Source organism: Pelodiscus sinensis, chromosome 9 (genome assembly GCF_049634645.1).
Source record: "Pelodiscus sinensis isolate JC-2024 chromosome 9, ASM4963464v1, whole genome shotgun sequence".
Lineage (NCBI taxonomy): Eukaryota > Metazoa > Chordata > Testudines > Trionychidae > Pelodiscus > Pelodiscus sinensis.
In genome coordinates this window covers 64,979,911-64,992,327 of record NC_134719.1, presented here as the reverse complement: position 1 = coordinate 64,992,327, position 12,417 = coordinate 64,979,911, and the positions used below count along the sequence as shown (strand labels likewise).

At 66.8% G+C, this 12,417-nt stretch overlaps 1 protein-coding gene across 1 annotated transcript; it reads right to left on the bottom strand.

Moving 5' to 3' along the window:
• Window positions 1-724: 724 nt before the first annotated feature.
• CRIP1 (cysteine rich protein 1) lies at window positions 725-9,207 on the bottom strand. The gene is made up of 5 exons (XM_075937081.1): window positions 9,041-9,207; window positions 2,425-2,519; window positions 1,604-1,661; window positions 1,279-1,326; window positions 725-854 (listed from the first exon to the last, which is right to left on the bottom strand). The coding sequence occupies exons 1-4, from the start codon at window positions 9,078-9,080 to the stop codon at window positions 1,286-1,288; spliced, it is 234 nt and encodes a 77-aa protein (XP_075793196.1). The 5' UTR covers window positions 9,081-9,207; the 3' UTR covers window positions 725-854; window positions 1,279-1,285.
• Window positions 9,208-12,417: the final 3,210 nt, after the last annotated feature.

The following is a 12,417-nucleotide window of genomic DNA, read 5'->3' as shown; positions in this document are numbered from 1 at the left end:
GGCCACAGTTTAACACCCAGGGGGGTGGCACCAGCTCCGGGGGAAGAGAGCCGAGGGCATGGAGGAGTCCGCAGAGCAGCCTGGGGTCGAGGAGAGGGCGGGGGCAGGCTGCGCGCTGCTCGTCGGCGCCGAGAACCGGACCAGGACGCGCCGGGAGCTGACACGTGGGAGGGAGGCTGCCTCCTGTGCAGACGCAAGAAGCAGCCCAAAGGGAACAAGCCGCCTTCGCTGCACACATGGAATCGAGTCACCCCAGCTGCTGGTCCCTACAGAGCCCCCCAGACGCCTGGCGTGGCACCAGCACTGGCCCTGCCAGAGACTTGCAGGCGCTCCTGGCGTCCCTGCCTCCCAGCTGGCCGGGGGGGGGCACAGAGTGGGGCCTAGCGTTGGAGGAATGGGCCACCCCCAGCGGGAGTCTCTTTCCCTGGGCTGCCCGTGGCAGTGCTGGCCGTGGTGGGGAGTCCCACATGGGCTCTGGCCATCTGGGCCTGGGGGCACCGGGTGACCAAAACACAGGACTCAGGTGCGGAAGCGGCTTCCCCACTGCCTGCGGATACGAGCGTGGGGCCCGGCTCAAAGCTGGGCCACGGTTTTGGCTGCAAGGGGACCAGAGCCCGTCTCTTTTCCACCCGGCTTGCTGGGATGCCGGCCAACTTCCCCGTTCCCTCCCGAGTGCGACGCCCCCGCCCCGCGCCCCATCCCGACAGACAAACGGGCTCTCCCATGGCCACCAGCCCCACTCCGCCAGGGCGTTTATTGCTTTTAGCAGGCCAGTGACACAGCGACTTGGGACTGCATTTGTCCAGGCGTGGGCGTGGTCCTCAGACTCTGGCCGGAAGCCCCTCCGTGCAGCCCTGGGGGGAGGAAAGGGAGAGGCCGGTGAGCGGTCAGCCAGCAGGCTGCAGGGCTGCGCTTGTGGTGCATGGACCCGAAACAAACCGGGCTGCGAACGCCCCACCTCCAGGCCAGGGGCCGACCGGGGGAGGGCAGCGTGAAGGGCAGAGGGAGACGGCCGGGCTGGCTGGCGCGTCCCAGACTCGGGCGCCACGCGCGTTGGTGGCTTTCCGCGGTGCCGAGCATAAGGGCAGCGGGACGGGCTCTCCGCGGCAGACGCCGGCCGGCTCTGGCGTAGGAAGGCGGGGGAAGGCGTGTGACCCACTTGCCTATGGGCACGGGGCTGCAGCATGCCCGTGCGAGGGGCGCGCAGGGAACCCAGCTTGCCGAGGGGAGCTGGACCCGTGTCTGGCGCATGCACCGTGGCCGTGGGAGAGACTTTACCTGCAGGTTACTTGAAGGTGTGGCTCTCGGTCCCGCCCCGGCCAAACCCTGCAAGAGAACCAGAGCGGGGTCACCGCTGCGCCGGGCAGGGAGCCCCACCCCACAGGCAGCGCTTGCAGCAGGCGGGCAGGGAACCCTCCGGCTGGCCGGCCCGGGCCCAGCGCGACAGGCCAGACCTCCAGCACCCGGCGCCACAGGGCTGAGGCAGGGGGAGCGAGGGGGGCTGGCTCCAACGCCCAGGGGATGCTTCTGGGCCCGAAGGCCGGGAGACAGAGCCCCGCCGGCACGCAGCAGCCCGCCCATCCCTGCTGGCTGGAGAACTGACCTTTGGGGCCAAACAAGGCAGCGTAGCACGGCTGGTTGCAATAGGGCTTCCCGTCATGCTGCAGAGAGAAGAGGCACCTCAGGCCGTGTTACGCGGGAGCCCGAGACGCGCAGGCCCCAAGAGCAGGTGCTGCTCAGGCCCCTGCGCACGGGGAGCCCTGCGGGTATGGGCCGCGCGTCGGAACATCTGTGCCCCTGGGCACCCCGCTTTCCTGCCCCCTCCCGCCTGCCAGTCCTGGGGCCCGGACACTGCTCTGACAGCTGTCCCCCGCAGGGTCCTGACCTCACTCCCAGCTGTGCTCGACACACGGCCACATGCCGGGAGAACCAACCCCTGGCCTGGGCTAAGGCCCGACCCCCGTCCCTCCTCAGCTGGGACCTGGGGCCGCCCAGCACGGCAGCAGCGGGGCCAGGCTGGTGTGAACCGTGCAACCCGCCCTCGGCGACACCGACGTGTGCGGCTGTGCAGGGCGAGCGTGCGAGAGGCGTGGCACTGCCGCAGCGTTTCCCGCTGGGCCGTGCCCGGGTCTCACATGCCGGGAGAACCAACCCCTGGCCTGGGCTAAGGCCCGACCCCCGTCCCTCCTCAGCTGGGACCTGGGGCCGCCCAGCACGGCAGCAGCGGGGCCAGGCTGGTGTGAACCGTGCAACCCGCCCTCGGCGACACCGACGTGTGCGGCTGTGCAGGGCGAGCGTGCGAGAGGCGTGGCACTGCCGCAGCGTTTCCCGCTGGGCCATGCCCGGGTCCCACAGGCCGGGGCAGAAAGAGGCCGCTGATCACAGCCCCGACAAGCCCGCCCCCGCGCCAGACGCTGCCCTCACCTCCGCATGGCCGCCCGACGACAGGGTCTTGTTGCATTTCTCACACTTCAGGCACGGGCGGTGCCAGTCCTTCCCCAGGGAGGTGACCTTCTCGGCTGCCAGGGGAACCAAACAGCAACCGTCAGGCGGCTGCGACAGGCACGTCCATGCCCCCCACCCCCCAGCGAGGGTGGGCGAGCCGCTGTGGGCCCTCAGCCCCACCCCACTGGCCCTGTCGGCCACCCAGGCTGAGAACAGGGGCGGGTCAGTGCGTCTGTCAGAGGGGGCCAGACCGGGGCGGGGCGGGGCGCTGGCTCGCTGAACTCTGGACTTTTGAACCCTCCTCGCGCCTGCCCTGGCATTTGGTCACTGCCAGAGCTCTCGCTCGGCGCGCAGCTCGATCCAAAGGCTGCGGCAGGGTCTCTCACTGCCGCGGTCAGTGGCGCTCGCTCACGGTTCGCTTTTGCGAGGCCTGGAGGCAGACGCCCCGTTTTCAACTTCAGACGCCCGCAGAGCACTTGCAAAATAATTCCAAACCCATGCGGCCCTTGCACGAGTGTGTGCATGTGAGAGCATGTGTACACGTGTGTGAGAGTGTGCACGTGAGAGAATGTGTGTGCAGAAAAACAGGCACTAGCATGCGCAGTACTTGCTCCGCACACACCAAAGTGCGGCTCACACAAGCATTTTCCACCCAATATCCAGGCACACTGCTGCCAGTAGGAAGGGCTGGGTTCTGAAACGCCTGCTGCGTCGTCACCTCCCCCTGCTTTCTGGAAGGGCCGACGCGCCTGCGTCTCACACGCTAGACCCGGCTCCGAGGGGAGGGACTTGCAGCAGGAAAGTGGGGCCGGGGCCGAATTCGAGAGCAGCAGTACGCGGCCAGCCCTCGCCCAGCCAGGACGGCTCCTCTACGCAGGCACAAATTCTTCTGCACAAGTGGGCATCTGAGCGCCAAACCCATCAGTGGCCTCAGCTTACGCGGCTCACAATAGCCCGACAGCCCGAGATCACGGCCCCTTCAGTCTGACTGTCACGGGAGAGGCCTGGCCGGACACTGGGAAGCCAAGCACGGGCCAGCCAGCCCTTTCCAGCCACAGGCCCAGGGGGCCTCCTCTCGCCAGGGCCTGGAGGCCCCGTTTCTTGCTAAAAGGCCCAGCAGGCAGCGTGCTTGGAGACGGGCGCCGGAGCCAGGCCCTGCTCCGGAACACGTTTCCGCGAGGCGGGAGAGAGGAGCCCGGGGTGGGATGCACTTTCCTAGTGGGGCGGGTGTTCTGCCAGCCATGCCCCCGTGGCTATGTGCACCGCGACGCAGCCGAGCTTCGCACGAGACCCCTTCGGTACCAGGCCCTGTGCGTGGGCTTTCCAGCCGGGTCCGAGTGCGGGGACAGTCACGGAGACCTCTGCACACTACGCTCTGCGCTGCAGCGGCATGCGGCTCTGCCGGGGCCCTGGCATTACGCCGCCTGTCCCGGGGGTGACCGCTAACTCCAGGAGACACGGGGGTCTCGGACGGCACCTCGCGGGCAGGCGCCAGGCTCCTGGCGTGAACAGCTCCCTCGTGCGTCGTCCGGCAAGCAGGCTGGAGACGAGCCGGGGACGGGGCATGAGCCTGATCCTTCCCCGTGTGAAAACGCCTCGCAACTCAGCGGGGATGCAGCTGCCAGGGCCGCAAGGAAATTAAACCGGCGCCTTGGCAGCTGTTCTGAAAGGCTTCAGAACCCGGCAAATGTCAAGACAGCTTCTTGCAGCGCCCCCCGGATCTCAGAGAGCAACGCGGCCCCACGGCCAGACCCTCGGCGCGTCTCACCTTTCCCTGCAAACCCCCGGCGGGCCGAGCCGCGCTATCGCCCCCTTGCAAAGGGGAACTGAGGCACAGAGCGGTCCGGTGACTTTCCCAAGGTCACGCAGGACACCTGTGGCAGAGCAGGGACTCGAACGCTGCTCTCTCCAGTCAGAGGGCCACTGAGCTGTCCTTCCTCAGGAGCCTCCCGCCACTGGGGAACTGCAAAAGGCCAATGCCCCACGAGGCGCGTGGCATCCCCCCAAGGAGCAGCCTACACGAAGCAGCACGTTTGGCTCCCAGCCAGGCCCCCAGCTCGGACGGGAGGACCTGGCAGTGTAAGTGAAAGGCAGGGCAGCGGCAGCTAACCTGGAGCAAAGGACCCGTTGCCAGCCGTACACGCCCCCCGACTGAGAGGCTGAACTCTTATTGCAAGGCTGCTAAGGCAAACCCCGCGCTCTGGCTCGTGCAGCTGAGATCACACCAGCAACTTCCTGAAACCAGCCCTTCCTTGCCCAGCAGAACGCGCACAGAGCCCCATCGGCTTAGTCCTGTTCCACCCGGCCGGGCTCGGCCAGCTGTGAGTGACAGCTGGCTCCCCTCCCGCGCTCACAGGACCAGACAAAGCCCCGTGTTTACGCCCGGGGAGGTGCAATCCAGAACCAAGCCAGCCTGCCTCCAGGTGCTGACAGTTCTACTAAAGCCTTTTGTACCAGTCAGCGTAGCAAACGTTCCCTTGGCAGGAGGGAGATGCCACGGACGTGACGCTGCCCAGTGCCAGGGTAGTCATGTGCCAAGCAGAGCCTTATCTACACTGGGGAAACTTCCACAAAATTCCCACTGGACTGGAGTGGGCGTTGGCACCAGCAGGCTAGACAAGGCTCTGGCACCCAGAACGGATTTCATCCCCTTTTGGTTGAGTCTACTGGACATCAGGAACTGAACTGGTGGCTTGTCATGGGCACCTCATCTCGAGCAGGCCTCCAGCCAGCGCTAGCACCGCGTCAGGAATTGGTAGGGAATTTCTGGCATGACGGGCAAACGCGAATGGAGGGGGAACCAGAGAAACAGTTAAGTCTCCATCACAGAGAGCTGGGACGTACGAACTCTGGAATTCTTGGGTTCTGAGCCGTTCCCTGATTATTTTTTCCTGGCACAGGAGACAGAAAAGCAGGACACACCCTATAAGCAAATAGAAGGCGAAATATAAGCCGCAGAAAGACAAAACCCTCAATGTGTTCCCAGCCCATGGCTTAGATTGATTTGATACAGTCCTTCTACGACCAGGTCTGGTGAGTTCTCATGCCAGGGACATGGGGAAGCCAAGAGATCGGGGAACTTCTGCAAGTGGTTTCAGTAGCTAGAATGAAACTTTGGCTGGAAAGGTAATTGCCAGGGCTAGCCACCCAAACCTCTGACACACCCACGGCAGGAAGCGGGATCTCGTTACCCGCTGAAGTGCTCTGAGCCAGCCCAGAAATCTGCAGCTTCTGGGGAACGCGTCCAAAGCAGGGTGCAGCCACCCATCTGGAGCTGGCTAGGGGCTGGCTCCAACGCCCAGGGCAGTCAGCTCAAGTCCAAAGCCTGTCCAAGGCATGGCGCGAGCGTTGTAAGAAACCCCAAGCCTGACCGCTACCTCCCCGGCTCTGTGACCCCACTACGAGGAGACGTTCCTGAGTCCACGGGGCCCTCCGCTGTGCCCAGGGATTCCTCGCTGGGATCCACAGCGGAACTTGCTGCTCAGAATCCAGTTCACTGCTTTGTACATTATTTAGGAACCGCTGGACTCTGGCCTGGAGCGTCCCGGTCCCTGGCTGGCTCGCTCCCTGCCCACCCCATCGGCCACCCTAAGCACACAGCGGCAATGGAGCTTGCAGGGAAGTGTAACCTGGCTGTAAGCCAGCGCCTCTACTGATCTGCCTGAGTGACCATGTGACCGCTCACCGACAGTCGGAATGGCGTGACCTTGTCCCAGCCTGCGAGGAAAGGCCCCGTGACCCCGCACAGGAGGGAACAGAGGCAGCGAGCTGCGGGAGGCTCTCCCAGGGCAGCCCGGCAAAGGCCCGAGCGAGTTCTCCCGGGGTGCTGGGCCGCCTCCAGAAGGCCTGGCCGGCTAACGGCGCGGGAGTGGAGGAGCTGGGTGAATCACTGCGCTGTTTGGTCCGGGAGCCAGACTGAAACGCCTGCTTCATTTGAATGGAACCAGATTTCTTTTTCTTGTGTTTTCCTCACAAACAAACCCCCCCAAATGGTGCTTGGGTGAAACGAGCTGGTTGGAGAATGATGACGCACAGCAAACTCTCCAGCCAGGCAAAGGGAGCCCGACCGGCAGTTTCAAAGGGGCCTTGCATGGTGTTTTCAGCCGAAACGACCGCTTGAATTTGCCCTGAAGTCACAAATAGTTTCAGTGCCCTGGAAAACACATTTTTCAGCAAATGTCCTGTCAGCTGAAAACACTGCGCCCAGATGTACTTGGCAGAGCTCTGTGCTCACCATGGCCCAGGGCAAAAGACCGCACAAGGCTCAGGGGCTGACACGGAAGATGGAAACGCACCTGGGTATAGTTATCTGACGTGTTTGCCTCCGGAAGCTCCTGCCAGGAGAACCCTCTTTAGCTGATAGACACAAGCTGCCCAGCGCATGCAGCTTAGATGGAAACATCGCAGGATCAAACCGGATTTAGCGTCTAGTACAAAAGCACAGCGCGTCCCTCGGCTTTTGGCGTTAGCGTATCTGCCCGCTCAGACCCACACGTACAACGCCCTCTCCTTCCCACCGCTTCCTCCAGGCCTTCTTTGCCCTGCAAATTCCAAGCGTGTGACCTCGACACAACTTCCCACCTGTTAGCCATTGCCACTGGCTCCTGCAGCGGGCGCCAGACGTGCACGGCACAGGGCCAGAGCCGATTTGAGATTTCTCCAGCAAACCTCAACAAACAGCACCCGCCTCCTAGCACCGTTCCCCTCCACGGAAGGGCTTGCAGCTGGGCAGAGGCCGGGGCTTCCTGTACTAGAAACTGACAGGGTCTGACATTGTGTAAGACTGGGTGGTTCGGGGGTTCTGCACCCCCTCCCGGTAGGAAGGAAGAGGAGGTCTCAGCGACGTCCCGCACGATGGGCAGCGAGAGAAGAACTTGTCTCTTTCCTGCAGAACCCGCCCCCGTCTGCGGCCCGGAATCCAGTGGGCCGCAGCGTGAAGCCAGTGCAATACACGTGGTGTAAAAACGACAGTGCCCCACCCCACCCTGCGGGCTGTGCTTTGGGGCTCCTCCCTAGTAAACCAGGAGATCCTTGGTTCCAGGACTGGCATTTTCTCAACCTGCCTGCGGCCCTTGTGACTTCTCCGGGCCGTGCAGCCGTGTGTGTTGTGTGGGAGCGTGGCGAGCCGCTGGCGTGTGCACACGGATTTCCAGGCCCTCTAGAGATGACCCGAGAGCCGACCGGGCACGGCGGGGGGAGGGGGAATTATAAAGGCAGCATGTAAGGAGGGGTGGGGAGCGATGCTCCCGAGCCGCAGAGCCGCTGTCCTGCCTCGCTGCTGTTCCCGTCTCCTTACTCCCAGCCTGGGGGCAGGCACAAAACCCGTAATCAAAACATCCTCCTCAGGCTGCGGGCAGAGGAGCCCTGCTGGGGCGGGGGCACATCACAGACCCCGGGGGTCTCGGCCTGCTGATCGCTGCCCCTGCCCAGCCTGGGGGGAGGCAGGTGATGACAGCAGCTGGCAGCGGGGGGCACAAAGCGAGCACCGGCCGCAGCAGCAGTGCCTCGCCAGAGCATCCTGGGCGCGGCCCCTGCCCCACCCTCCTGGGCTGCTGCCAGGGCGCTGGGCTTTGCCTTAGCAGGGTGCCAGGGGCTGGTACAGACGGGGAGCAGGGATGGGGGGCAGGTAGCTGTGCTGTGCCCCTGCAGGGAGCCAGGAAGGTGTGGCGGGGAAGGGAGAGGGGGAGGGCAAGCTGCCCCTCAGAGCTCTGGTGCCAGGGAGCCCGTACAGAGAGGGGGTGCGGCAGGCAGGGCACTGCATGGGCACAGGCTGAGTCCCTGCCACCCCTTGGAGGGGGCTGGGTGGCAGGCACCCTGGGGAAGGGGAAGGGCAGGGGAGGCTGGGTGCAGGAGCAGGGCACCCCTCGGGTAAGGGAAGGCAGGAAGCTGGGTGCCCTCCTTCTGGCAGCGCGGGGCAGGAAGCAGAGCAGAGGGCAGGCGGGGCAGGAAGCAGGGTACGGGGGACAGGGGAAGGCAGGGCGGGAAGTAGGGTGCGGGGGGCAGGGTGCGGTACTTACCGAAGTACCTCTCCTTCTGGCAGCCCGGGGCAGGGAGCGGGGCAGGGTGCGGGGTGCAGGCGGGGGGCAGGGTGCAGGCGGGGCGGGGGCAGAAGCGGAGTGCAGGCGGGGGCAGGCGGGGTGCGGAGGGCAAGGGGCAGGCGGAGGACAGGGGCAGGCGGGGGCAGGGTGCGGGGTGCAGGCGGGGTGCGGGGCAAGGTGCAGGCGGAGGACAGGGGCAGGCGGGGGCAGGGTGCGGGGTGCAGGCGGGGCGGGGGCAGAAGCGGGGTGCAGGCGGGGGCAGGCGGGGTGCGGAGGACAGGGGCAGGCGGGGGCAGGGTGCAGGCGGGACGGGGGCAGAAGCGGGGGGCAGGCGGGGTGCGGAGGGCAAGGTGCAGGCGGAGGACAGGGGCAGGCGGGGGCAGGGTGCGGGGTGCAGGCGGGGGGGCAGGGTGCAGGCGGGACGGGGGCAGAAGCGGGGTGCAGGCGGGGGCAGGCGGGGTGCGGAGGACAGGGGCAGGCGGGGGCAGGGTGCGGGGTGCAGGCGGGGCGGGGGGCAAGGTGCAGGCGGAGGACAGGGGGCAGGGCGCGGTACTTACCGAAGTACACCTCCTTCTGGCAGCGCGGGCACTTGGGCATGGTGCGCGGTGCGCGGTGCGCGGTGCAAGGTGCAGGGTGCGCGGTGCAGGGGCGGCCGGGATCTGCGCTGGCTGCTGCAGGGAGCGGCTCTGCCGCGGGGCCTCTCGGGCCGACCAGGTCACCCCCCGGCCCGCCCCGCCGAGCGCCCCGCCCCAGGCAGGCGGAACAGGGCGGGGTGGGGGGAGAAGGGCCGGGCTTGGGGCTGCGGTGGCTGCGCTGGTGGACGGAGGGGGCGAGGGAGTGAGGGCAGCCCCCCGCCTGCACCCAGCCCCCCCCAATTCCCCCCCCCGTGCATCGCCTCTCCTGGCCCCGGCCCCCCCAATTCCCCCCCCCCCGTGCATCGCCTCTCCTGGCCCCGGCCCCCCCAATTCCCCCCCCCGTGCATCGCCTCTCCTGGCCCCGGCCCCCCCCAATTCCCCCCCCCCGTGCATCGCCTCTCCTGGCCCCGGCCCCCCCCAATTCCCCCCCCCCCCCGTGCATCGCCTCTCCTGGCCCCGGCCCCCCCAATTCCCCCCCGTGCATCGCCTCTCCTGGCCCCGGCCCCCCCAATTCCCCCCCGTGCATCGCCTCTCCTGGCCCCGGCCCCCCCCAATTCCCCCCCCGTGCATCGCCTCTCCTGGCCCCGGCCCCCCCCAATTCCCCCCCCCCGTGCATCGCCTCTCCTGGCCCCGGCCCCCCCAATTCCCCCCCCGTGCATCGCCTCTCCTGGCCCCGGCCCCCCCAATTCCCCCCCCGTGCATCGCCTCTCCTGGCCCCGGCCCCCCCCAATTCCCCCCCCCCCGTGCATCGCCTCTCCTGGCCCCGGCCCCCCCAATTCCCCCCCCGTGCATCGCCTGTCCTGGCCCCGGCCCCCCCCTTCCCCAGCCCCTCCCCTCCCCCATCATTGCCTCTCCTGGCCCCAGCACCCCCCCCACGTGCCTTGCCTTTGGCCAGGGGGGCTGGCGGGTTCTCTCCCGCAGTCTGGGGGTCCTGGCAGGGAGCAGGTCTCTGGCCAGCCTGGGCTCCATGAGCAGGGAGCCACTCTCCCTTTCCAGCCGGCCCCCTGGAGCTCGTGCTAAGCTGACTGCCGGGGGGGGGGGCCCAAGCTCTCCGAGGTGCCCCCAGAACAAGCACGGCAGCTGTTTGCTTAGTGCCAGCCGTGGCGTGGCCCCCCGGCCTGGAGGGGGGGCTCTGCCCAAGGCCCAGCGGGTCCCAGCTGCCGGCGCCTCATGTCTTGGCACAAGACGGGGGGCAGGGGCTAGCCACATGGTGCCCAGCTGCTAGACAGCCCCTGTGGCTGGGTCCCATGGACACTTCCCCCCGAGCAGGCCTGTTCCTGGGCGCCCCCTGGCCAGGCTCCTACGTGCTCTGTGTCGTCCTGCTGTGCCCCCGTCTCAGCCCCTCTCTCATGGGCCCCCCTGCTTCACTGCCCTCCTCTGGGTGCCTCCTTGTCCATGGAGAATGGGGGCAGCCCAGCCCAGCCACTAGCCCGGTCCAGGGGCTCTGTAAGGAGAAGCTGGCTGCCCTGTCCATCCACTCCATTGCCACAGCTGCGCTAATTCCCTGGCCACAGCCCTGCACTGTCTTCACCCTTGCCCTAGGGCTTTGTCCAGAGCCCCCGGTCCAGGAGCCTCCTGCCACACTTCTACAGCTCCGGCAAGGAACTGAGTGGGTCCAGCAGCAGCTCTCTTTTATACCAGCTTGCTGGGCCCTGATTGGCTGCGTCTCACACAGCCGCTCTAGGAAGCGTGGAGGACTTCTTTACTGCTCTTTTCTGGGGCGAGGCGTGGCAGGGCCACAAAGCTTCCCGCAGGGAGCCTCGGGCCCTAGTCCGCACTGCCACCGGTGACTCGCTCTGAGAGGCCAGGAGAGCTACTCGGGCGCCAGCGTGGCTGCGCTCTGCACCGAGGGGACCTGCCTCCCACTGCAGGCTCGGGGCCACGGGAAGGGTGACGCTCTTACCAGTTCAGGGCCTTGTGCGCTGCTGCTGCGTGGCCCGGCCTCGTTCGTGGCAGGGATGTGCCGTTGGCTCCACGCTGCAGTGGCGCCATGGGCACTCGGTCCCCGGTGCGTAGCCAGCCTCCAGCGCCGCACCAGCCAGACCGCTAGGCGGGGTGCAGCCCTGCGCTGGAAATCACGCAAGAAACCTCTCCGGCGGGCCGAGACTCCCTGGTCCCCGCAGGCCTCGGCCAGCGCCAGGCCTTGTCTGAACACACACGCTGCAGCCGCGTCACCAAGGTCCCTTCAAGCCCGGGGTCCTGTGGCACCGCGGAGACTAACGAACGTATCTGGTAGCTGAGCTGTCGTGGGCAAGCCCGCTTCCTCAGCCAGCGCGCTAGAGGAATAGCCAGACCCAAGTATTTTATAATGGGGGGACCTGTCAATCGCAGGCCTGGTGCTAAGGAGGCTAGAGAGGTGGGCTGGACGGAGCTTTTCATGGAACACAGGTGCTAAAGGCAGGAGACTGAGAGCACGAGGGGGAGTTTAGTGAAACCGACGCCACCTCCTGCCTGGATGCCCTGGCTTTGGCTCACACGTGGCTCATCCTGATCTGAGCTGGGATCGGTCGGCGCTGGGGTGTCTAGCATAGGCCAGGGGCTAGGGCCGCGTGGAGGTCTGCCGGGCTTAAAACCTCAGTGGCTTTGAAGTGGAAACAAGGGCGGTGGGGCCAGGAGCGCTGTGGCCGGCACGGCTGGATACCAGAGTGGCAGGTGTGGCGTTGCGGGAGGGTCAGCCTAGCCCCGGGAGTGTGGCTGGGACACGGGAGGCGTGAGCTCAGCTCATCATGGGAGCGGGTGGAGTGAACTTGGTGTAAGACGGTGGGCCCGGCCAGGCTGATGTGACGGCAGCTGCAATCGGCTTTTAGAGCGGGGGGGGGGGGCACAGAGGTCGCTCCTACAGCCTCCCAGAGAGAAACCCTCCGCTCCCCTGGACTGACCTGAGGCCCGCACTCCCGCGGGGCGTCAGATACCCCCCGGGGGCGGCTGGCACACTGGCTCTGAGAAGCGCCGGGGAGCGAGGGCTGGAGTGACGCTGGAGGGAACAGACCAAGGAGAGCTGGGTGGGGGGTCGGGGAGGGGAGCCAGCCCCCCATCTTACCCAGGGGCCCACAGAGGCTGTAGGCCCCCCGTCAGTGCCTAAGGGACGTGGCGAGCCACTCCCCTGCATCACTCCAATTGCACACCCGCACCCCCCGCCCCAGTGTCAGGGCACCACGCCAGCACCAGACTGGAGCAAAGCCGGGGGTGGGAATCGCGCCCACCACTCCTCCGGCTGCTGGAGCGGATCCGGGGGGACAGCAAGTCCTGGGATCAAACATCCCAAGCACCATAACCCCCCCGTCCCAGCGGGGCGCACG